At 40.2% G+C, this 26,555-nt stretch overlaps 2 protein-coding genes and 1 long non-coding RNA gene across 12 annotated transcripts; 2 read left to right on the plus strand and 1 right to left on the minus strand.

The window, feature by feature from the left end:
* The first annotated feature begins 3,528 nt into the window (after window positions 1-3,528).
* On the plus strand, window positions 3,529-7,425 carry LOC121401082 (regulatory protein zeste-like). 2 transcript variants are annotated; one of them, XM_041585454.1, is made up of 6 exons: window positions 3,529-4,712; window positions 5,454-5,511; window positions 5,780-6,050; window positions 6,592-6,698; window positions 6,802-6,872; window positions 7,233-7,425. In XM_041585454.1, the coding sequence occupies exons 2-6, from the start codon at window positions 5,464-5,466 to the stop codon at window positions 7,336-7,338; spliced, it is 603 nt and encodes a 200-aa protein (XP_041441388.1). In that variant the 5' UTR covers window positions 3,529-4,712; window positions 5,454-5,463; the 3' UTR covers window positions 7,339-7,425. The 2 variants fall into 2 exon arrangements, with proteins under 2 accessions (XP_041441388.1, XP_041441389.1); XM_041585455.1 differs by lacking the exon at window positions 3,529-4,712 and having other exon boundaries at window positions 4,854-5,511.
* LOC121401098 lies at window positions 5,463-26,062 on the minus strand. Of its 9 annotated transcripts, XR_005966110.1 has the most exons (12): window positions 22,617-22,660; window positions 18,346-18,615; window positions 17,833-18,045; window positions 17,613-17,701; window positions 17,032-17,126; window positions 16,003-16,224; window positions 14,755-14,844; window positions 11,587-11,755; window positions 9,566-10,205; window positions 8,660-8,701; window positions 7,412-7,546; window positions 5,463-5,593 (listed from the first exon to the last, which is right to left on the minus strand). It is a non-coding gene; the product is annotated as an uncharacterized LOC121401098 (long non-coding RNA). The 9 variants fall into 9 exon arrangements; XR_005966113.1 differs by lacking the exons at window positions 18,346-18,615; window positions 22,617-22,660 and adding an exon at window positions 26,035-26,062 and having other exon boundaries at window positions 16,003-16,191; XR_005966108.1 differs by lacking the exons at window positions 18,346-18,615; window positions 22,617-22,660 and adding an exon at window positions 26,035-26,062.
* LOC121401067 (serine/threonine-protein kinase N2-like) lies at window positions 7,474-10,175 on the plus strand. The gene is made up of 10 exons (XM_041585429.1): window positions 7,474-7,559; window positions 7,664-7,739; window positions 7,827-7,918; window positions 8,099-8,272; window positions 8,874-8,936; window positions 9,130-9,206; window positions 9,289-9,431; window positions 9,562-9,669; window positions 9,776-9,856; window positions 9,975-10,175. The coding sequence occupies exons 1-10, from the start codon at window positions 7,474-7,476 to the stop codon at window positions 10,173-10,175; spliced, it is 1,101 nt and encodes a 366-aa protein (XP_041441363.1).
* Window positions 26,063-26,555: the final 493 nt, after the last annotated feature.

Raw genomic sequence — 26,555 nt, forward strand, 5'->3', positions numbered from 1 at the left:
CTAACCCAGTTACAGAAAATCATTGTTTACTATACACACAAGATCCCACAGTTACAGACGTTTCCCCAAGCTCATCTTGCCTTACATCAAAAATCTGTGAAATGGAAGAGATGACAGCACCTATACATAATACTTACCAATCCTATTAGGAGACAGGGCAGCACTGGACTCTCTAACTGCAAGGCAAAACAAAGAATAGTTAGTTAAATAAATACAAAATTCAACAGAAGTATAATAGATTCAAGACTGAATGCCTATCAGGAATCAGATTACATCTCCCAATGACTAGAATGGTCAGTCCATATGATGATTTTATCTGTTAATACAAATACATGTACAACTATGGGACCTGTTATCCAGAATGATCAGGACCTGGGGGTTTTCAGATAATGGCTCTTTCGGTAATTTGGATTTTGATACCTACTAGAAAATCAAGTAAACATTACATAAACCCAAAAGACTGGTTTTGCTTCCAATAAGGATTAATTATATCTTAGTTTGTAAGTACAAACGACAGATTTATTATTACAGAGAAAAAAGAAATCATTTTTAAAAATGTGGATTATTTAGATAAAATGGAGTCTATGAGAGACACCGTTTCCATAATTCAGAGATATCTGGATAACGGGTTTCTGGATAATGGATCCTATACCTTTGCTGCAAATGTTGCCTTCCTCGTTCTTATTTCTCCCATTTTCTCATCTCCTTTTCATTCCCCATCTTTAACCAGGCAATAGACACATGTTCTCTCCATTTATACAACTATATGATACTGAATGGTTTAACATGTAAAAAACATTATTTGCTTAATATACGCTATTGAAAAACAAAAAAAATTTTTAAAAGTGAATAGCCAGCAATTTAATGCAAGTTGAATCGATATGCCACGCATCTCTGTCTGACATATCTTGGAACATGCTGGTATGGTATTACCTCTGCACAATTAACAAACCCACTTGGGATGGAACAACACAATCTTGCACTACAGTCTGTTCAATACTTGATGAGAACTATGTTCATACCATGAAACGTGTGTAGTTGCTGAACTTCTAGCACAAGACTTTGGGTGCAAGCTAGGGGGCAGGAAGCAAGTGTAGCTCCACCTTCTCCACAGCCAGGAGGGCATTTCTTCTGTAGGTTCTCTCTGAAGTAACAACTTTGCCTCTCATTAGTTTTCATGAACATAAGTGGGACATTCAGAGTCGGAGCGAGTCGAGTGCCATCTTGCCTCATGGTCGCAGCACTCCTGCTCCAGGTGCCCATTGAAACATGACCTGCTGCCATCTTGCCCATGTACTAACCCTGTGGGTTCTGTCAACAAGGGGGTTACTATTTCTGCTGCTCTAATTTACCTTATCTCCATGTACAGGCTGTGCACAAACATACAGGGCATTGTCTGCTGAACTGCACATAGTAAATGCAAATATGTATGTGACTTTCATGGAAACTCTATGAACCAAAGCTAGAAATAGCTCAAATCTGAAAATACACCAGCTAAAACCTGTCGAGGTCACGTAGAAGTCAATGGCAGAGGTCCCTTGAACAATTCGAAGAAGTTTTTAGCCTTCACAATGTTTGAATTTTTTTCAGTGCTCTGTGCTCAAAAACTCAATAACTGAGCAATTCAAGTTTTTTTTTGCCCAATGATATGATTATTCAGGTTTTTCCCCCTGAATGCAGACAGGCGTTTTTTACATTTGTATTTTTATCTTTTTATGAATAAGCACACATTCGAATTATAAGTTTATTTGAGGTATAAAACAAAAACCTCACAAACTCAACCTCTGATAAATAACCCCCTTACTGTATCTCTTTGTACAGGCTGTAAGGGAATTTAGGGGGCTGTTCCTACTGGCTTGTGCTTATTATAGAAGAGTAACTATACTGGCACAGCTCTATAGTATCTCTCTGTACAGGCTATGAGCAAACAGTGTTTAATACAGAAGAATACCTATGCTGGGAAATGAGTGGGCTCTCTGTACAGGTCCAACAGTCAAGCAGCCTGGTCACTGCCAGAGTAATGAATGATTTGTGCTGCTTAAACACTCATCTGCCCCTTTATTAGTAGAACCTGCCCCCCCATCCATACCTTGTATATACCATTTCACCTACTAAGCACAAAGCCCTTCCTATTGTGTAGTGTAACCCCCCATCTCTACCCACTATTCAGGTAAAGTAAAGGACCCCCAGGTTACACTAGACTTAGCAGCAGTGATGAATGAATGGATCTGATAGATATAAAGCACAGAAACTGCACTGACTCAAACTCATAAACATACAAAGCAAAGCTCCGTGTCCATAATAAGCTGGGTATGTACTGCACATCTAATGGTAAATTATTGCCATATAAACCTCATTCATCAACAGGGTACACTTCCCCTTTAAGAGCAGGGAACAGAGGTGACTTCACACCCTAAGGATGACAGTTGGTTCAGACCGTTGGTTGACTTTGCGAGAGAGAGGTGAGTGTACTTTTGCTCTGATAGATTTTTTTTGTCAAATAACCCATTTCTTAACAAAAAAAAAGGGGAAACATTTGGGTGACATCCCTCAGACTAGTGGATGTTGCTGTTCTCATTGATTTTAGTGAATTTAGAGGATTGTCCCCCAAAATGGGCTTGAGAGATGCCTTTACTCTTAGTGCTGGTTGGGAGACACAGACCCAGGATTTGGCAAATATGCAGCGCTGCAATCAAATATACTGTACACCTTTTCTACTGAAGGTAACATTTGGGGACCCCTGTACCACACCATAGGGTGTTCCCAGTACTGACAGGCTCCTTAGAGTTTTGCCCCTCTGTCCTGTGGTATCTGCCCCCTGGGTATCTGTCCTGCTCTTTTGTACCAACATTGTAGCTAAATACATGTTCCCTTTATCCAAGTCTGGAACTAGGGGTGGGAAGCAGAAGCACGTGCCATAGGGACAGTTTGGGGGTGCTAGCGAATGATTGGGGGACATACAGCAGGGTCCCATAGAAGAGAGGAGACATCATACCCAGGGATTTGACAGTTGGTTTAGTCCGTTGGTTGGCTCTGTGTTAAGTGTAAATTCCTTCTGAGAGATTATTTGGCCAAATAACCATTATTTTAGTAAGAAAAGATGGGAAATGGTTGGGTGACACCCCCCAGACTAGTAGATGATGATCATTTTACTGACTTTAGGTAATTTGGAGATTATTCCCCTAAAATGGTCTTGGGAGATTCCTTTAATCTTCGTGCTGGTTGGGAGACACAGACCCTGCATTTGGCAGTTATGAAGGACTAGCAGCAAATATACACTTTCTTTCAACTGGGACCCCATAAAAAGATAACACTTGGCGACCCCTGGGCTATGTCATAAAAGTCCTAATTCTATTCTAGTTCCCAGTATTGACAGGCTCCTTAGAAATTTGCCCAGTGGCCCCCGGTTTCTCCATTGCTCTTATGTACCAACCTTAACATGTAACTACATTTAATTGAGTTACATAGTTAGATTGGGTTGAAAAAAGACAAAGCCCATCAAGTTCAACCCCTCCAAATGAAAATCCAGCATCCATACACACACCCCTCCCTACTTTTAATTAAATTCTCTTTAAAAAAACAACATTAATTTGTTTTTAGTACGTTTTATGCACTTTTCTTTCAAATACCCCGGCTGTGGGAGGCAAATAGGTACATGTTAGGGGAATTATTTAATAAAACAATGTTGAATTGCTAATCCCTACAGTTACTCAGTAATACAGCCCTAGGGCCTAATTCCCCTAAAAAATGGTTACTGATGGCAGCCCTGCCCCTCAATCTACTAAATCTTGTGGGTGTCAAGGTGCCAAAAATCTGCCCGTGTTCCATTGCTAGGGGTAGTGAGACCTGTAGTGGGTAGTGCAGAGCTAAGGAACAGAAAGGCAACACAAATCACTGTCTCGCTGAGCCTAAACCTGTTCTTCTCTAGCTATAGCTGAACTACAATTCCCAGCATCCCCTACGGCATAGTTGTAGTTCTAATGCAATGTGTATTTAATGTTCCCTGTCTATTTATTGCTTCATTTGGTGTCAAGGGTACCACTCATCCTAGAAACTGTAATAAGCAACTGTCCCTAGCATCAGCACTAGTGTGGATGATATGTAAGGAAGGGCCAAAATGGAAATATTAGTAGCAAAAATCAGAAGAATAAATTCCTACAATAAAGATCCCTAGTGTTTATGGGTGCAGGGAACTGATCAGAGTAGGACCCCTGCCAGTAATATACGGCAGTAATATTCAGCTGTTTTTAACCATTAGTCTGTACAGTCCCCTAAGTACATTGGGGTCACCAGGACCCACACTTGGTTGGCAGGGGTGCCCAGGGCCTTGATTGCACCAACCTTTTGTATGTGCCCTAATTGGCTTCTTCATTCTATTAAAGCTGCTACTGGTTGGTGTTACTGGTTATTTCGGAGCAGCAAACATATTCAGTAGCGCAGTATAACTGGGAAGAATAGAGAAAGGGAAAAACAGTATTCAAAGCTTTATGTGTCAAAGAGTGTTTGGCTCACAATCTCTTTTTGTCTCTCCCCAAAAAAATGAAATACTAAGAGCGATCTTAGTGATCTGAACGATTTGCAGCGACTCCAAAAAGCGACAAAGAAGAGGATAAAGAAGAAAAAAAACAGTCTTTTTAAAGACTACCAACTTACATCAAGAGCAGAGAAATAACAGCAACCTGCTCAACCCATTGCGGGTCATCAGGAGGAAGGTAGGGATCCTGAATTTATCCCTCTGGTAATATTTATTACATAGCAGATGAGGTTGAAAAAAAGACACACGTCCATCAAGTTCAACCTTTTTGTCTAAATAAAACCTGTGTAACTGCTAGCTGATCCAGAGGAAAGTGGGGGGCTAACAGTTATAATGATCTGATTTGTGGAACAAATAAATGGGAGGGGATTGTCTGAAAAAGGGGAGGGTCTGGGTGGACCTTTGACTTGTGACAGGTACAGAAAGCAAGTTTTTATTTCAGAATTCAGGGTTTAGTGGAGCCGATAAAGACACTGGGATGGGGGGACATATTAAAGACAATGATTATTGTAGTTTTTAGCTACAAATAGTCTTTAAAATTTCCACATATATATATTTGGGAGTCAGGGGCTGAGATCCCGGAGCAATATTTGAGCTTCCCACAGTGCGACAGTCATGCTGATATAGTTCCAGGGGTAAACTAGCAGCAAATAAGCACTTGTATAAGTACATTTATAAGCAACTAAAATAGTTTAATTAATAGTTTAATGATATTAGTTTAAATAATAGTTTAATTTAAGGGCTAGTTCTCTTAGAATGTCCTATGCATGGTAACAGCAGCTCATTGTTAATATGTGTAGTGGGAAAGTTACAGAGAGATGCTTGTCCTGAGCTTGCCATTTACCAGCAGCTACAAACATTTGTATTCTTTATCTCCACTAAAGCAGTGACTTATACCAACCTTTTTTTCCTGATACAGGAGCGTCAAGATGGGCGCCAAACTGTGCAACATCCTGCACCGGCACCGGCATACTGAGGTAAGACAGATGGAAATATAAAGTCGTTGTTTCATGCCTGACGATTAGAGTCCTTGCCACCAGATATAAAGGGGAACTGTCACTGCAAAAGAGAAAATCCTCAGCTTACAAGAAATATTTTGCAAACCTGTTTGACAAACATTACTGTTACATTTTTCAGATGTTCTTCACAAATATCACATAAAAAATGTTCAATATTCATTAAATTTTGGGAGGATTTCAATTGCTTAATCATTTTTTTCTTGATTTTGTTCCCTATTCTCTATAGACTGTTGACATCAATCAGTCTTTTGATGCTTGTGAGCCTTGGGTGAGTATTTGCTTTTCAGGTATGAAGCAGGAGCTGCTGAGAGACATCCGGAAGGAGATGAGGATAGCAGCAGGGGCGCAAAAGCTGTACCTTGTCACCAAGGACAGACAGACCAAAGCCCAAGTGAAGGAGCTGAGGAACATCAGTGAGAGGAAGGTGAAAGCCCTTTTCTCCTCTCTCCACAAGCTCAATGTGCAGCTAGCTCAGAGGGAAGCAGAGAATTCTCCAGGTAAGATATAACAGTCTCTGGCCTCTTTCCTATTGGCATTACATGTGTGTCATCATAACATCACATACACTACCTCTTCATGGACATTAGGTTGACCCCCATTAGATTGAGCTCAAAAACAAAAAGACTGCTCAAAGCTCATCTTCCCTGTAGCTGCTTCATATGTTTCCTATCGGGTGCTCTGTCTGCTGCATCCCCACTGCTAAGATCCACATCAACACCAAAGAATTGGACGGCACTCCGATCAAAAGGAATACATGTTTATAGCATACTCCTGCAGGGATCCTTGGGCGTAGGATCCCTGCAGGAGTATGCTATAAACCTGTATTCCTTTTGATCGGAGTGCCGTCCAATTCTTTGGTGTTGATGTGGACCATTAGATTGAGCCCCACAGAACTATAGATGACCTTCATATCTTTTAAATTTATATTTTAAAACAATGTTCATTGGCAGCATCTTAACAAATCAAGAAAAAGGTCTTAAGCCTTAGATTCAAGAATGTTGTATTTGAAAATCCTAATATCCTTCAAATTTATTTCAGATGCAGTTCTGGAGACTACAAGGGACACCGATGTCAACTTCCCTGCACCAGAGATCACTGCGCCTGAGGTTCAGGTCATTTCAGACCCCGCCAGTGATTCATCACAAGTGAGTATTTTACATTGACGCCATTCATTTCTTGGACACAAACACTGCCCTTATCATATCAATGTAAAGCCACATTCAATAATTGCCTGTCTCTTGTTTGCAGCATCAACATGATGAATCATCTGAGGAACCTGTTCCAGAGATAGAACAGCCGCCTGAACAACCATCTGACAGGTAAGGATATTTTGGAGTTTATTAGAGATTAAATCCCTATCCCATACTTTCATCAAATAAGAACAAAAATATCTTCACAATAACAGGAATATTATTCTAATTAAAGTAAGGTACCAACAGATGAAATGATTGGCATAAAAAAAGAGGACAGTTGGTAAGATGCCCCTTCATTTGGCCGGGAGATCCCACAATACATAATTGTACAGTGCCATCTATGAATTATGGCTAGGGGTGCTGTAGTATTAAGGATTATGGAGAATGTATTTGCTAAGGGAAGAAAAAAGGATAGCGTGAAGCTTATAAATCACTAAGGGAAAGAAATGAATTAGAATAAACACTAACCCGCCATTATATTTAAAGGGACTTACCTGTAGAAGATACAAATGAGGAGGCTGAGGAAGAGGCAGAATCTGTTGTTGAAGAAGATCCAGTGCAACAACAACAACAGAATGAGGAAGAAAGGTAAACTCACACTTTATATGGGAGGCTGCGGTTAAGACTGATTTCTACTATAAACTTGCATTATACTAATCATGTACCTCAATGACCTCTTCCCAATAGTGAAGTTCCTGAGAATGAAGAAGACTCTTCTGAAACATCGATGGGTCCTCTCCCCGGCGATTACAGCCCCATTCCAGAGGATTCTCAGGCTGAAGAGATGACAGTAGAGGAGGCTGAAACGACACAGTAAGACAAACCCTCAATATAAGACATAAATACATACATTATTAATATAGATATACATTGTTTTTCAAGCTGCACAAAACACAATTTATGTTATTCCCTTTCAGAGAGCTACAGTTCAGCAGTTTTACAGCAAGGGACTTTCGCCGGATTAAGGTTTTAGGCAGAGGAAGCTTCGGCAAGGTAACTGATTCAGTCTCTAATTAGGACTTGGATCTTTAGCAGCATATACAGGGTAACAATGACACTAAACTCACTTTCTAATTCCAGGTTCTACTAGTAGAGTATCTTCCAGCAAACATCTATTGCGCTATTAAAGTGCTCAAGAAGGACAACATCGACTCCACTGATGATATAGAACAGTAAGTTCACTGAGAATGATTCCATAATCCTCTCATTTTGCTTTTGGAGCAGTTGCTTTCTGTCTCACAATCTTTTCTATTTTATATACTTTTCTTTCACTTCCCTTCCTTTCACCCAGTTGCTTTTGTTACCAAGATAATTTACTCTGTGCCGGACTCATTTTCTCTTTTATATTTCAGCATTTTAACAGAGAAGCAAATTGGACAGTTGGTGAATCCACACAGTTTTATAGTGGACTTATACGCCACATTCAGCACCAAAAACCAGCTGTTTTTCATCATGGAGTTTGTGGCAGGAGGCAGTTTAAGAACCCACCTGATGAGGAGCCAGCACTTTGATCTACAGACAACCAAGTAAGTATAAATGGCAGTAGGTGGATATTTGTCCCAGAGTTATAGAAGACTGAGGAGTAGGGGAGGATAATGACAGTGGCAGAGGTAAGCTACACTAATAGTAAAGGGTTTTCACCTTTGAATTAATCTCTAGTATGATGTAGAGAGTTATATTCTGAGGCAATTTGCAATTGGTTTTAATTTTTTATGATTTGTGGTTTTTGAGTTATTTAGTTTTTTATTCAGCAGCTCTCCAGTTTGCAATTAGTTTGCAATTAGTTAGCCACATAACCCTAGCAACCATGCATCGATTTGAATAAGAGCCTGGAAAGAAGAGGGTCTGAACAGAAAGATGAGTAATAAAAAATAGCAATAACAATACATTTGTTACCTTACAGTGCACAGTACCTTTTGCTTTTTAGATGGGGCCAGTGATCCCCATTTAAAAGCCTGAAAGAGCCAGAATAAGAAGACAAATAAATAAAAAAATGTACAAAAAGGAAGACCAATTGAAAAGCTGCTAATAATTAGCCATTCTATAATATAATAGTTAAGCACCCCTTTAAGATACCTCTATGAATGCGCCATATAATAATCAAATGTCATTTTCTTATTCTTGCAGGTTCTACGCTGCTTGTATAACGCTTGGTTTAGAAGGAATTCACAGCAAGGACGTCATACACAGGTAAGAGTTAATAAAGGGGGGTTTGTAGCTGTTGCAATTTAGTAGCAGGACAATTACAGGTTGAAAGTCACTGCTTGGAAAGCTAAGGGTAGGAAAAAGGACAGGAACCAGAATTCTTTGAGCTTGGCTTATGGCTCAGCTATTTCACAGCAGTTTTAATGTGTCATAACATCTTCCTTTTAATTTAATACAGAGATTTAAAGCCGGGGAATCTACTAATGGATCAAGACGGCTACATCAAGATCGCCGATTTTGGGATGAGCAAAACTGGTAAGAGCCACCTTGTATTATTACACAGAGCAAAGGGAACTCATTTAGGGCATACAATTATATTTTTTCTTTTTTTATAAAGGCATTGGATATGGAGACCGCACCAACACCATGGTTGGGAGTCCTGCTTATATGGCGCCCGAAGTCGTGATGGAGGAGGAGTACTCAAGAGCCGTCGACTGGTGGGCTCTTGGCGTCATCGTTTATGAGATGCTCCTCGGAACGGTAAGCAGCAATTGCCACTGGCCAGCTATAGGTGGATGTATTAAAGTTAAATACTGTTCTTTATCTATACTCATCAAACACTCTGTGTAAAAAGAATGGCCTCCTAATAAATACCTATGAATCATTTCAGAGACCTTTCACCGGATACGACAGGGACTTTATATATGATTCCATCGTGGAGGATGAGCCACACTACCCCTCATCCCTGGACTCCGAAGCAGTAAGCTTCATATCACAGGTAAGTAGCGCTGAGCTTTCAGTTTATTATAATCAGTGACCACTTTCTCTTGAGTTCCCTGAAGCTTCTGCTTCTTCAGTGTAACGGCTATTTTCACTTCTTGTAGCTGTTGAAGAAGAATCCTGAGGAGAGGCTAGGTTCCACCCCGGGGAATGCCGCAGATGTAGCAGAACATCCATTCTTTAATGTAAGTCCCCTGTCTGTATTGTCCAAATAATTATCCAAGAGATACAGTCCTTTCATATCCTCAGCTTCTAATGATGAAACTCTAATAATGAGCATTTGTTATGGTGCCTATTTTGCAGGGCATTGTCTGGGATGATATTATTGAGAAGAACGTAACAGCTCCGTTCGTGCCCAGCCTAAATGGACCGGAGGATGTGGGGTATTTCGATGAGGAGTTCACCAAGCTGTCTGCGAATCTGACCCAGCCCAAAGGACCCCCTGCTGAGATGGCAAGCGAGATCGATGAAGCCTTTCTGGACTTTAACTATGCAGCATTTTAAGTCCAAAGGGGATGATGGGTAAGAAAAGACCTAATTAAAAATACATGAAGCACAAGTCAGAACAAGAAGTGCCTAGCGTTAGTATTCCTAAAGTTATGGGTGCAGGGGCACTGATCAGAGCAGAGCTGGCTATGGGAAGCAGCCATATTGCGTGCATGCAGGGCAAAGTGGATTTTATTGAAATATTAAGATGATCCCTATGATGATTCTAATTTTGTGGTTTTTGTATACGTGGCAAAAACAATCACAACAAACTCTCAGGCTGCTGAAACCTGTTCACATTCCAAGGAAACCAATGGAAGTGTATCTTCATCATTTGGGCAAGTAGAAAGCCACCATAAATTTCACCCCAAATGTCACAGAAATCACAACTGTACAAATTGTTTAAAAATACATGGAAACCAATGATTTGTAATCACAAGTTGTTGGAAAAGTTGCAACCACAATTAGTCAATATTTTTATTTCAACAAACCACCCAATTTGTGATTAATGTGCCCCAAAGTATTATAGGGTTTCAGGAATATCAATTGCAAAGTAAAATATGAGGAATGCATTTCAAATTATATTGTTTGTCTTTTGCAGGCTGGAGTTGGGAAAATGCACCACCTGACAGCTCCACCAGGTAAGAGTACCCCAATTCCACCTGCAGTGCCTTCTCTACCATCGACCATAGCATTACCAATAATGTCTCTTCTGCCTCCCTTTCCACTATAATACCACCGGCAGTGCCTCCCCTTTCCTTCTACTGTAATACCACCAGCAGTACCTCCCCTTTCCTTCCACTGTAATATCACCAGCAGTGCCTTCCTTTCCTTCATCTGTAATACCACCAGCAGTGCCTCCCTTTCCTTTCCACTGTAATATCACCAGCAGTGCCTTCCTTTTCACTGTAATATCACCAGCAGTGCCTTCCTTTCCTTGCACTGTAATACCATCAGCAGTTCCTCTTCTCCTCTTTACACCAAAATATGGCATCATAAACAGGAGTACCCCTTAAGCCACTTGGTGAAACCTGCATTCCATTTTACTCCATCTCTCAAACTGTAGAGGCCGGGGTCTGCAGAATGGAATGAAAGGGAATGCAGTTTTCACTAAACAGCTTACTGGTGCTCATGTGTATGCTGCCATTTTCCTTTCACTTGATGTAATATGGTGCATTGATCCTGGGAGCAAATCCGATTGCCGTTAAGGGGTCAGGAAGGAATTTTTCCCTCTAGTGAAGCAGATAGAACAAAGCTTCACAGAGGTTTTTTGCCTTCCTCTGGATCAAAAATCGCACATTTTTCATTGTTATGATTAATAAAGCTGTGTCTTGCACAGATTAACCGATAAGCCACTGTGTGTGTGTCTTTATTCTGAGTGACAGAATTGACCAAATTAGCAATGAAGAAACATTGAAAGGTTTAGTACCTGTAGGTGAGAGACACAGTCCTCCAGCGGGCATGGCTGCTGCAACAAGCATTCTTACACTGGGATAACAGGATGGAGATTCTGTTTATAATGGTCATTCTGGGCATCCTCCATCATGGCAATAAGGCTGTATACTCAGTGCACCCACTGGCACACGCACATCAAAAACCTGGAGGGAAAGAAAAAAAATGTATAAGATAAACCAGAGTTTAATTGAAACTGACACTTGAATGTATCACATTAAGAGCATATGGATATAAAAGGGAATGAAAAATAAAACATTTTGAAAGCATTCAGTGTATAGAGACATAGTCTATATTCCAATACCCAGCAACCATATTTAATATGAGGAATGGATCCCATTCTTATTTTCATAGTCTGGCCTATCAGGTGCCTCCACCATATGGAATATAACACACATGAGCAAACTGGCTCTCACCTTCCCTTCTCTCCAGCCCTGAGCCCCAATCAATGAAGGTTAAAATGCACAACACAATATTCATTGGGCAGATGAGAAGATGCATGTGGGTACAAAGCCTGAACCTGCCCTGTGGGGTTACTATACAGCCATTTCTCCTGTGAACACAGAATACTGGCAGGTAAGCAAAAATGCACACGATTCATCCATATTACAGATCCCCATACTAAGATAACGGGAAATCCTTCTGATTTGTGACACATGAGTAACTGTTTTCTATGTGTCAAATCCATATCCCTTTCCGAGTGTATTGTAAGTTTAACAGGCAGGGAAACATTCAGGGATTTGGCCAAAAATCTTCATCTTCTTTGTTACACGTCTGGAATTGGATGCTTAGGTGTTTAGCAGGTGTCTATGGATATCACCTTCTCCCCACCCTACAATCTATAATGTTTCCAAGCCAACATTGTCTAGGTCACTCCAAGACTGTGTGTCACCGAGTGGGTTTGTAACATCAATATCAGAAACCTATTTATAGGGGAACTACTATTAGAGGGTGCAGAAAGTGCTACAGTACCTGTGACCCACCAGCAGGCATGGGCATCCTCAGAACATTTTTATCAATAAAATGCAACCTGGTTTCCAACACTAAGGGGCACATTTACAAAGCTCGAGTGAAGGATTCGAATTAAAAAAACTTTGAATTTCGAAGTGTTTTTTGGGCTACTTCGACCATCGAATGGGCTACTTCGACCTTCGACTACGAATCGAACGATTCGAACTAAAAATCGTTCGACTATTCGACCATTCGATAATCGAAGTACTGTCTCTTTAAGAAAAACTTCGACCCCCTACTTCGGCAGCTAAAAGCTACCGAAGTCAATGTTAGCCTATGGGGAAGGTCCCCATAGGCTTGCCTGAGATTTTTTGATCGAAGGATATTCCTTCGATCGTTGGATTAAAATCCTTCGAATCGTTCGATTCGAAGGATTTAATCGTTCGATCGAAGGAATAATCCTTCGATCGTTCGATCGCAGGATTTGCGCTAAATCGTTCGACTTCGATATTCGAAGTCGAAGGATTTTAGTTCCTAGTCGAATATCGAGGGTCAATTAACCCTCGATATTCGACCCTTCATACATCTGCCCCTAAGCCTGTATACAGTGGTGTAACCAACAAGAAGAAAACCCTATGATCCTAAGGGGCCCACAGACTTAGGGGGTCCGGTAAGGACCCGCAAACCCCACCAGGACCTTCCTCTTTAGCCTGCAATCTCAGTTCTGCACCCTGTCTCCCACTTTCGGCCATGAACTGAGCTAGACACAGGCAGAGTCAGCTCCTGTCCAAAGAGAGACTTCCACAGCGTTTAAAGGGGGAAATGCATTAAGCGATTCTCCAAGCAGACAATACCTCCCTCGCAGAGGGCCCCTCATGGCTAAAGGAAAAAGCAAGATGCATGTCTCAAAATGACAGCGTTTTATAGCACCCAGTGTAGAAGCAAACAGGGAAATTAAATCCAAGATGGTGCCATATTCACTTCTTATCCTGAACATGAGAACCAGCGACAGATATGTATAATAAGCAAGTCTCCCCCATATCTGAATAATTCCTAAAACACAAGCTATCTGAGCTTAGGGAAGATAATAACAACAGATAACAAACCTACTGTGCAGGAGCTCAGAGTTGAAGAACAACATTGAACTGACAAAATAAATCACCAGTGGGCAGAACCCCTGTGGCCAAACATGCCAACAACCGAGCAGCAGCCTAGAAGTCAGGGTGGAAGATAAACAGCAAAGGCCTGTACAGAGAGATACGCAATACACGGTACCAATTACACATCTGGATTCATAGAAATAAAAGTTTTGATATGATGCTTTTGTGAAATAAATCAAATAATATACAGGGATCTGTTATCAGGAGATCTTTTATGAAGTAAAAGACTCCATTTTATCCAAATAATCCATTTTTCTTTTCAATAATTCCCTTTTCTCTCTGTAATAATAAAACTGTGGTGTGTACTTGATCGCAACTAGGAAGTAAAACCAGCCCATTGTGTTTATTTAATGTTTAAATAATTTTATAGTAGATTTAAGGTATGAAGATCCAAATTACAGAAATCTGTAATCCGGAAAAACACAGGTCCCAAGCATTCTGGATAACAGGTCCCATACCTGTTATCCAGAATTGTAATACTTAAAACAGCAACAAGCCCTTACTAACCCGCTCATGGGAAATCAGGTAAAAAAATAAATTGCTAGGAAACATTGGAGCTAAAAAATTGTTTGGATTGTGAACTTTAACCCCTTTACCCAAGTTAAATGAGCTGAAAGTAAAGCAATTCTGTGATTACAGGGGCCTCTCCCATAACCGAAATAGACCACATGCCTGTGTCACCAGCTACGAGGCTGAATAGTGCTGGAGATTAGTTAAAAAACATTTCTGTGCAGATCACTAGACTTTTGATTTATTGCTAAGGCCCATAGACAGATCTGGACTACCCACTCCCTTTACTCACATTTCTCTAACCAGCTCCCACCACAGGGAACATGTGCAAGGCTAATGATAATTGCCACGGATAGTATACTTTTTTCCAAAATCACCCAATTTTTAATTCCAAACGGATGCTTAAACTGCAGCTTGAAAAACAAATCTGTGACACTGCATCGTAAACAGTATGAACAAAACGTTCATGAGAGTCAAATATTTTTCCCTGTGCATTTGTCCACCCAGAGAGGTGCAAGGGGTACCTGGGAACAGGGCAAAACCTGGTGATGTGCCCTCGGGAGGATTTCCGCTAAGAAGATGAACAGTTGCACCACCAGCATAGAAAACATGATCTAAAAGGAAAAAAATGCCGATAGAGTTGGTAATGTCCCCTGCTTTTTTTTTTTAAAAGCGTATATTTATTGAGTTTCAACAGGAAGGGAAGGGAAGGGGATATGGAAAAAAGGTTACTATACAAAAAAGAAACAAAAGACAAGGAAATATTTGTTAAATGAAACATACGTAGTAATGTCTGCTGTTTGAGTCAGGAGCATGAGTTACTGAGCAATATTACCATCAGTAGTGATGTTGAGGTTAATCACCCAACGGGTCCTAGGGGAATCATCTACAGTGCCCTTTCAGGGTTCTTGTTCTGGGTGTAATTCCAGCCAGGGGGACCATTTTGACCAAAATCTGGTGGGGCACCCTCTTGCTTTGTACGCCAGTTTTATATTTACCAATGACTTTCCTATCAGTGACAACCAATGTTGTAATGTGGGAGGTTGGGGGGGCATCCATTTCAACACCAAAGCTTTTTTGGCATAGTATAATACAGTTTTAGTAAGCGTTCTGAATGTCACTGTAACCCACACAGTGTTTACAATGCAGTAGCCTTTTGTAAGAAATTTTGTTTTTTAAAGCACACAGTGGCTTCTGAGTATCTCAACAATACACTTGCCTGAAGAAAGGTGTCAACTTTGATATAAAACACTAGTTATTGTACATCACAATTTATACATGTGGTACAGAAGACTCTTTAGCTTGTGCAGTTCTTCTCCTGATACCAACACTACCGGGCTGTTTTTTCCACAAACCATTAGAATTGGTGGTTTTCTCACTTTTTAAAGAAGCTCAAAAAATGTGAGATTTATTAAGTGTAAAAACCATAAAACCACTGATATCAAAACTTTGTCAGGTAAAAATTGTCTAGGTCCTATAGAAGTCAGTGGGAGCTGCGCTGATCCTATTGGACCTCTTTACATCAACTCAGACTTTTATAGGATTTTGGAATTTTTTTCGCTAGAAATTGTCAGAAAAACTAAATTTTTTTGGAGGTTTTCGAGGTATTCTTATATTTTAGACCATCATTTTCCATTCATACTTTCTTATTCTGATTTTTTAAAGGAGAACTAAACCCCCCCTACCATAAGCCCCCCAAGCATCCAGGCATTGCCCCTCCCCTCTCCTCAATGTGCTTTAGTGTAAAAAAACCCTCTTTAAAAGATTCTCACCCTTAAATGCAGAGAAGCGCAGCGGAGCTCACCGTCGCCATCTTGCGAATCTTGCAGGTCCAAAAGGCCCAGAAGATAAATATTTCTGTGGATCAAAGGAGCTGGAGTTCAGTCTTGTTAGACAACGTGGATCAGATGACAATGGGGCATCTCCTTGAGTCACTTGCCAAATATATGTAACGGTCTCATCTGGATAAATGGGATATTCCATCAGTTGTTCCCCTTATTAAAACAAATTCATATTTAGGGTTACATTGAACCTGACAGGTTTCAGCTTTCGTATTTAGTTATGGGGAAAGCCCCATTACAGTTGCTATAAATCACACATAAGTATTACCCCTATACCCTGCACCTATAAACTGCATCTATAATGTTAATAAAGGTATAGGGTTCATAGTGCAAAAATGTATTTATTGCAACATCAAAATATACCACAAAAATATATATTCATTTATTGCAATCATCATTAGAAAGGGGAGGCCTGTTTACAATCTTAATTTTGAAAGCGCTTTTGGATTGATGAAACATGAAACATTTCTTAAAAGGGGTGTTCACTTTTAAATAAACTTTTAGTTTGATGTAAAGCGTGATATTCTGAGACAATTTGCAATTGGCATTTTTTATTATTTGTGGACTTTTTATTCAGCAGCTCTCCAGTTTGTAATTTCAGCAATGAATAGGAGAGGGACTGAAGAGAAAAAGGAGTATTAAACAGCGGCCATAACAATAAATGTGTACTCTTACAAAGCATTTGTTTTTGGATGGGGTCAATGACCCCAATTTGAAAGTCAGGCGAAAAAGGCAAATAATTAAAAATCTATAAAAAATTAATAATGAAGACCAATTGAAAAGTTGCTTAGAACTGGTCATTCTATAATACACCAAAAGTAAAAAAAAAGATGAGCCATCCCTGTAAATGTTCCCTCTAAAGGGATTCTACTGGCACAGTTTGATGGACCAACCAGAAAGTGACGTAACCCAATCTTGGCCACCACCTGTATTATAGGATATACATCATTAATATCTTACCATACACAGGTCCTGAATCCCCTTTGCTAAATAAAAAGGGTACAGGGAATGTCTCTCCATGGCAGTGTCTCCACCTAGTGGGATCCAGGGATGCACTGATGGGTGGCCCCACAAGAAAACAAATGATTAATCCCACTGTTGCAGTAAAACAAATAGAACTTTATATAACTGGCAGAGAAGAAAAGTGCAAATACATAGTATTAATCAATAACACAATTGCCCTGGGGAACCTGTGTGGCACAGTCCTCACCAGGCAAAGTCTCACACTTCACTCCTGTTTTATAAAGAGAGTCACAGTCCCTTTCCACAAGAGCTCTTACCTTTAAATTAACTTTTAGTATGATATAGAGAGTGATATTCTGAGACAATTTGCAATTGGTAATCTTTTCCATTATTTGTGGTTTTTGAGTTATTACGTTTTTAATTCAGCATCTCTCCAGTTTGCCATTTCAGTAATCTGGTTACTAGGATCTAAATTTCCCTAGAAACCAGGCATTCATTTAAATAAGAGACTGAAATATGAATAAGGCCTGAACAGAAAGACAAGTAATAAAAAGTAGCAATAACGAAAAATGTGTCACCTTACAGAGCATTTGTTCTTTAGATGGGGTCAGTGACCCCGATGTGAAAGCAGGAAAGTGTCAGACGAACAGGGCAGATAATTCAAAAACTATAAAAAATAAATGATATAGATTAGTTAAAAAGATGTTTAGAACTGATCATTGTAAAACATACTAAAAGTTAACTTAAAGGTGAACCACCCCTTTAACTTTCCCCAGATAGTGCTACCTGCCCAAATACCTCTCCTGTTGGACAGAGTAGTTGCTCCCACGTAGCAGGCACACAGACAACACTTGTCTTCATCCAGGGAACACGCTGGAGTTTCAATATCTCCCTCAGTCAGACTCACCGGGAATCACACAGAGCTGGTACAGACATCCACAGTGTCTCCACATTCTCAATCCAAGCACATGAAGTTTGCTTTAATCTTCAGGGCACAGCTCCCAGCTCTATCTGCAGTGAGAATACAACAAACCTTCTTTAATTTTCAGGGCACAGCTCCCAGCACTATATGCAGTACGAGCACAACAAATCCCCCTTTACTGGAATCAAGGGCCACGTTCCCCTTTTGAGCGTGCACAAGTGTGCGTGTCCATGTGCAATAACAGTGGGGAGGGCAGGGAGAGCAGCGGAGGGGAAGGGCAGAGGATAAAGGTAGGGGAGAGTGACAGTCGGGAAGAGAGGGAGGTGAGTACAACAGAGGGAGAACGATACCCAGGACTAGGGGTAGGCAGAAGACCATTTAACAGGTACCTGCCCAGTGCCCTGTTGCCTGTCTTGTGGGCAGGGGTGGAACTACAGAAGAAGCAGACCCTGCAGCTGCAGAGGGCCCCAAACGTTAAGAGCAATTTCAACATATATTGGTAAAACAAGACAACCGCTGGATATGTTGGGTGCAATAAAATTAATTTGCTGTTGTGCCCAGTAACATCCACTGCATGTAGGGTTCTTTGGTGGACACACTTCCCAATCCTTGGGGATGCATATTATATGGATGACTGTGTTTTGTGCTCTGCTTGTTACCTACGGAGACAAATGCAGAAATAACAGACTGTTTAGTTCATAAGCCATAACACTGTGCAGTTAAATCATTTCCCATATATTATATTTATTTATTACTTATAAGCCATTCCCCTTTATTCCCTACAGTTTTAATGGTTGCATTAAAGGGGGTGTAGAGACAACTGCTGATAACTGTGTGGGGTGCTGGGCATGTACCTCCTCTGCTTGCGCTCCCCTAGTTCAGGTCTGAAATGTTGGCAGTTTCAACAATTCCCTGCACTCTTTGGGTTCAGCATTTGGGTGGAGCAATATTGTAAGAGAGCAATCATCACTAGTTTATAGGGGTCATTGACTGTGAGCACTAAGTGAGCCTCTTAGGACATACCATAGGGCAGGTGGTAAGAAGAGAGCTTCATTTTGATCTGGTTATTAGTTTCTTTTAATTACTTTTTATTACTCACCTTTCTATTCAGGTCCTCTCCTGTTTATATACCAGTCTCTCATCCAAGTCAATGCATGGATGCTAGGGTCATGTGGATCCTAGCAACCAGATTGCTGAACTTACAAACTGGAGAGCTCCTGCATAAATAACTCAAAAAACACAAATAATCAAAAATAAAAACCAATTGCAAATTGTCTCAGAGTGTCACTCTCTACATCATGCTAAAAGTTAATTCAAGGGTGAACAACCACTGAAACAGTACCTTATATTTGATCCTAACTGAGAGGAAGGCAAATTTCCCAACAACCATGCATTGATTTAAATAAGAGACTGGAATATGAATAGGAGAGGCCTGAATAGAAAGATGAGCAATAAAAAGTAGGCAATGACAATACATGTGTAGCCTTACAGAGCATTTGCTTTTAGATGGATCAGTTTAAAAAACATAAATAATGAAGACCAATTGCAAACTGGTTTAGACTTGGCCATTTCTTATAACATACTAAATGTTAACTCAAAGGCAGAACCACCCCTTTAAGGGTATAAGTGGCTTGGATATTTTTACATCCCAGGTGCATGACTTACTTTATCAACATTGAATCTCATTTGCCACTTAGCTGCCCAGATTGACAGTTGGTCAAGATCCTGTTGCAAGGATGCTACATCCTCGATGGAATTAATTGGGCTGGATAGTTTGTGTCATCTGCAAACACTGATACATTACTTACAATACCCTCCCCAAGTCATTAATGAACAAGTTAAATAAAAGTGGACCCAATACCGAGCCCTGAGGGACGAGGGACAAAGCGGTAACTGTCTGAGTAAATCATACCTGAACCTCAGGGTCTGTTTTGATGATGTGATTTACCCAGTGAGTATGATGCATCTAATTCAGGTAGAGGTGGAATCCTAGAAACTTCTCTTATTAGTGTTACAAAGGAGAGAAGAGATTTTGGGGGCATGAACGTCAGCAGCTTGAGAGTTGATTAAATATGCTGACAGCTACTCCTTTTATATAAGGATAAACAATTAAAGGGTACAGTGCTGAAGCATTTTTAGAAGGCAGTTCTTATCTACGCAATATACTGTCGTGACCTGTTTAATAGAGTCTCATAAAAGCATTAGATCTGACAAGTGCCAAGCCTCATGCTGTTCAGTGGGTAATCATGTGCTGTCCGTAAATGTGACCCAATGGCCAAATCCAGACCATGGCCAAAGTCAGCATTATAGTGTTTATTTGAAAAAAATCCCCTCCATTCACACAATGAAAACATTTCAGACACAGGTTCTGACAAATAGAAATGATCCTGTACTAAATGTGTATGTACAGAAAATAATCCCAGCATGGACTTCTATCAAAACAAGGTCTGAATGAATGGTCTTAATCTATTATTTTAGTGATTTATATTCTGTGCAGCAATGGCTAATGTATAATTTGAGTGTGATATACTTCACTCTTTGTATAAAACATGCCATGGTTTTCTAGGCTTGACTTTGGTGATGTGCCCCCCTACTGTTGCAACGACCCATCTCTAGACTTGAGTTCATGAAAACAGCTCACAGAAGATTCCCAAATTCAGTTAAATATCCCCAGTTTCATGGTGTTTGAATTGTGTCAATGTATCTTAAGCAGGAATAGTCCATACCTACCAACATTTTGGTAATAAAAGGTGGGCCAAAAAGAGTCGCCGCGTAATAGCGCAGTGGATTTTTTTAACCACACTCTAATAACCATGATCAATTTTTAAAAATTTGGCACGTTATGAAAGGCTTGAACACATTTCTGTGTTTTTTTCAGTTATTACAGTTTTGCTAATAAACATGAATTACCTTTAAGATGTGAGTCTAACTTGTCCCAAGAGACCTGTTAATTCTTAAAATTAACAGGGGCAGATTGAGCTGTCAAAAGAGGGACTGTCCCACTCAAAATGGGACAGTTGGGGAGGTCTGTGGGGAATTATGGGAATTGTAGTTCACAAGAAGAGATTACTGGATGCAGGATATTTAAGCCTGGATCTGCATGAACATCACAAAGCAGAGAGACCAACCTGGATCTGAAGGTTTCTGGCAGTGTCTAAAGCAGGCATGCCCCACCCCTGGCTCTGCCGCTTCTGCCCCAATCACCACCCCCATTCAGCTTTGGACTGGGGCTCACCGGGGCTGCTGCCTCAGCCACAAAACCCCCTTCCCTACCCAGCAGCTGCCTGATGTACATTTTTCTTATCACAGCTGCGATCAGGGCCAGAGAGGGAGGTCGGGGCAGTGGTTTCAGGCAGGAACGGGTCTGCGGGACCCCGTGCCCCACCAGCTCAGTCTGACCCTGCCCCCAATTCGTCCGTGGCCTCCCCCTCCACAGTGCTCCCTGCTCTAGCTAGAAATCAGAGGATAATGATTATATTCATTTCATTAGGAGCAGGTAAGTTTTGGGTGCAAATTACTGACAGAAGGACCTATAACTGTTGATGACTGGGCGAACATACTGTAGCTCAGGATGACGCCAGGAAAGTAGGCCTGGGCCCATACCTCCCAACTGTCCCCAGTTTTCCCAGGACAGTACCAATTTTGACAGCTCAACCCGCAGTCCCGGATTGTTACTGAAAAGTCCCGATATTCTCTTTGATCTCCTGCAGTGAACAGCTGGAAAAATATACAAAGTTTCTAAAACGTAATTGGCTTTTGGCAGAGAGGCCAGAATATGTGGCAGGTTGCACTTAGATTCAAATTAAACAATTTGATATAAGCAAAGAAATTGTAACAATTTAAGATAAGCAGGTCTCTTGGGGAACTGACTTGCAGCTTAAAGGGCAATTCACCTTCATTAGCAAACTGTAATAACACATAAAACCACTGAAATGTGTTTCAAACTTTCATTAACCTGCAAATTTAGTAAAGTGAACATGGAAATTGGGGGGTGTGTGACCACACATACTGCTACCGCTGTGATACATGTGACAAATCTTTGTGTCCATCTTTCTATTTCCAAAATGTTGGGAGGTTATGTGAGCCTAAAGCAGCAGGTTTTTTGGGGGTGGTGTGCCACTTCTGTATTTTAAAAGTCCGGGGCTGTATCATTGGAGGAACATTATTATCTGTTATGTAACTTACACCATAAAAGCAGGGAACCACACTGGGAAATGGGTGGTAGATTCAAATGCCTGTCTTCTAATACAAGCTGTACCTGTCTGCCTGGGAAAGATACAGACCCCCAGAGGAATAAATGCAATAAAAATGGAGAGATGTCTACCAGCTATGGATCACTAGTTGAACAGAGGACATGCTGATGTCTTGCGGTGCAGGACTTAAGATGGATAAGTAGTAGACCAGACAATGATACTTTCCAGGACATTATCAGCTGAGACGGCACAAGGACACACAGGAACATGCAGTTGCCACTCCTAGAAGTTCTAAATAGCCTTTTGAGAGTAATTTGTTTTCCTACTTCAAATTGGAACCTCTGAGTTTTGGCTTCCATGCCTCATTTTTATCCTTTTTTAATCATTTTAATCGCACTGCATTAATAAAATTGCAAGGGCTTGCCCTGCTGACTAAACTCCTGTGTGCCGGTGATCCTTCTACGTACCTTGGTTGGGCGGTTGCAGATTCCCCTACCAACAAGCACCAGGAACTCTGTTGGGGTTTGTGAGGTTTCTCCAAATTGGCTTCATTCTAATCCTGCCAACAACACATACAAGTTCTCCTTGTTTGTATAAAGCATTCCCCGTAAACTGTTGATGTATTAATTTAACATTTAAAATCTGATACTTTAAGATTGTATCTATTTTCTGGTGGTATATTTAAATTCCACTGACAAATATATCATTTATTTTATGTAGCCTCAGGGGATTCAAAAAATAAAATGAAAACACTTGATGGTGAATAAACAAATTTGGATTATAGTAGAGCTGACTTTCAGAATCCCTGAGGAAAAACCAAACTCAACCACAAGCGATTCCAAAAATTATTTTGTGGTGGCTGGATCCATTTCCTCAATGGTACACCAAAGAGATGTAAACTGATAGTTGTGTTGCAAGTATGACACTACAGAGACCTAAGTGCAAAATAACAGTTACATAGTTAGTTAGGTTGAAAACAGACACACGTCCATCAAGTTCAACCCTTTAATTTTTTTAACCTGCCTAACTGCCAGTTGATCCAGAGGAAGGCCCATCTGAAGCCTCTCCAATTTGCCTCAGAGGGAAAAAAATCATTCCTGACTCCAAAATGGCAATCGGACCAGTCTCTGAATTAACTTGTACTCCATAACCCTGTATTCCCTCACTTGCTAAAAAGCCATCCAACCCCTTTTTAAAGCTATCTAATGTATCAGCCTGTACCACTGTATTAGCCCGTACCACTGATTCAGGGAGAGAATTCCACATCTTCATCACTCTCACTGTAAAAAACACCTTTCGAATATTTAGGCGGAATTTCTTTTCTTCTAATCAGAATGGTGACCTTGTGTCAGCTGGAAAGACCTACTGGTAAATAAAGCATTAGATAGATTATTATCTGATCCCCTTATATAAAGTGCAATTCAAATACAAATGTATGCAGAACGCAGTGTTTCGTTGCCCAGAATTCCATCAGGCACTCACTAAGTAGTAAAAGCTGCATGTGATGCCCCCTCTAGCTGGGCACAAGTTCTGGGTCATAGTTTCAGAGTTGGCATGGTGTATGCCATTGAGAGAGCTGTCAATAATGCATTAACATAAGTTTTTTGTTGCAAGCCAGTTTCATCCATGTCACGACCCACTAGACCATGTGGTCCAGACAGGCAGTAGTTCCTGGGTTCTCTATGACTATATAAACAATTGGCGGAACAGGCGGAATGGAGGTATAAGCAGTCAATACTAGTAGCTGCAAGTTGCTAGGAAAATGTATGGAGCATCCAACAATCAAGCTTAAGGAAAAGTCAGTCTTATATATTTATACTTTGCTGTAAATTAAATTCTTTATTGTTCATATGGTCTCCAAGGGCATTTGCTCTTTCTGTTGCTGTGGACACAGTCATTCTGAAGTTGCAGGCCAATATGTTACATAAGAAGATGACTGATGTAGTGCTTGCAGGATGATTCTCATCATCTACATGTGAAATTTAAGATTACAAGTCCTACTTTGGGGTGCTATAATCGTTCTGGGAATATTTAAAGAGAACATTATACACAGACATTTTCACGTTTATGTTAGAAACTGAATTATTCCCATAAACAGTGTCAGGGGCATAGATTTGTGGAGGAGGGGTTATTCTTCCACTGTATAGAGCACTGGTAAGGTCCCATCTAGAATACACTGTACAGTTTACAGTTTAGGTCTCCAGTGCTCAAACAGGACATTATTGAATTAGAAAAGGGCAACTAAGCTGGTAAAAGGTATGGGAAATCTCAGCAATTAGGAAAGACTGGCCACATTGGGGTTGTTCAAACTGGAGAAGAGGTGCTTAAAGGGTGATATGATAACTATGTCTAAATATATAAGGGGATCGTCCAATAACATCTCTAATGATTTATTTACCAATAGGTCTTTCCAGCTGACACAGGGTCACCCATTCTGATTAGAAGAAAAAAGGTTCCAGCTAAATATGAGGAAGGTGTTTTTACAGTGAGAGCTGTGAAGTTGGGGAATTCTCTCCCTGAGTCGTACTGGCTGATACATTAGATAGCTTTAAGAAGGGTTGAATGACTTTTTAGCAAGTGAGGGAATAGAGGTTATGAAGATAGCTCATAGTACAAGTTGATCCAGGGACTGGTCCAATTGCCATCTTGGAGTCAGGGAGAATTTTTTCCACCTCTGAGGCAAATTGGAGAGTCTTCAATTGTTTTTTTTTTGCCTTCCTTTGGATAAGCTAGCAGTTAGGCAGGTTATATATAGACTAAAAAGGTTGAGCTTGATGGACATGCATCTTACGTTGTCCCATGTTACTATGCAGTGGCTCAAAGGAAAAGATGTAAAAGCATACTGTTTACTCATATGCACATCCCTATTTGCCAATACCGGTAATGGACCTGTTATCCAGAGTGGCCGGACCTGGGTTTTCCAGATAACGGCTCTTTCTGTAATTTGGGTCTCCCCACCTTAAAGGAACCAGTAACACCAAAAAATGTAAGTGTGTTAAAGGAATGAAAATATCATGTACTGTTGCCCTGCACTGGTAAAACTGATCAGTTTGCTTCAGAAACACTACTATAGTTCATATAAACAAGCTGCTGTGGAGCAATGGCGGAAATTGAAAAACGGCTATATGGCACAGGTTAACTAATGGATAACAGATAACACCATTAGACAGACAGAGCTTAACTGCTATCTGCTGTGTAACTTGAGCTTTTTCTCCTTTGAATGGCTGCCCCCATTGCTACACAGCAGCTTATTTATATAAATAATAGTAGTGTTTCTTAAGCAAACGCACCAGTTTTAGCAGTGCAGGGCAACACTGCATTAGATTTTCATTACTTTAAAACACTTATTTTTTGACGTTACTGTTCCTTTAAGTCTAACAGATCATCATGTAAACATTAAATAAACCCAATAGGCTGGTTTTGCTTCCAATAAGGTTAATTATATCTTAGTTTGGATTAAGGATGCACAGAATCCAGGATTCATTTCAGAATTCGGTAAAGACTCAGCCTTCTTTAGTAGAATTTGGATTTGGCTGAAACCAAGTGCCTGGCAAAACCAAATCTGTATCCAAAAAAATCACATGGCTTTTCGGCATACAAACAAGGAAGTCAAAAATGTTTTATAATGAAAATTTTATTGGGTTTTTAAACCCTACATAAAATAGAAGACACAAGAAAGGAAAAAAATGAATTTAACTGCACAGTGGACATGCAGTTCTCCATCCCCCTCCTTTCCCTAATTTACATATGCAAATTAGGCTTCTGATTCGGTTGGTATTTGGCCATATCTTTCACAAAGGGTTAGGAATTTGGCTGAATCCTAAAATAGTGGACTCAGTGCATCCCTAGTTTGTATCAATTACAAGCTATTGTATATGTTCTTACCTTTCTTTCTTTGTTCTGTTTCAGGGACACACCTCATAATCTTTGTTGGAGATGCCACAAGACACTGATGCACAGATGTCTGAAACATAGATTTAAAGAACACAATATATAATGGGGTAACAGAAACATCCCACCATTGCATTTAAAATAAGTTACATTTATTGCATTAGTATTGCAGTTTATGATAAAATATTCACATAATATTTGGCACAGGTATGGGACCTGTTATCCAGAATGCTCAGGACCTGGGGTTATTACCTTTTCATAATTTCCATACCTTAAGTCTACTAAAAATCATTTAAACAATAAATGAATCCAATAGTATGATTTTGCCTTTATTGAGGATTAATGATATATTAGCGGAATCAAGGACATGGTATTATTGTGTTATTACAGGAAAAAGGAAATACCTTTTTAAAATTTGGATTATTTGATTAAAATGGAGTCCAAGGGAGACAGCCTTCCCTAAAGGATGTAAACATTGCTTTCTAAAGGGACAATATACCCCAGCCAAAAAGTTG

Source organism: Xenopus laevis, chromosome 3L (genome assembly GCF_017654675.1).
Source record: "Xenopus laevis strain J_2021 chromosome 3L, Xenopus_laevis_v10.1, whole genome shotgun sequence".
In the NCBI taxonomy this organism is placed as follows: Eukaryota; Metazoa; Chordata; class Amphibia; order Anura; family Pipidae; genus Xenopus; species Xenopus laevis.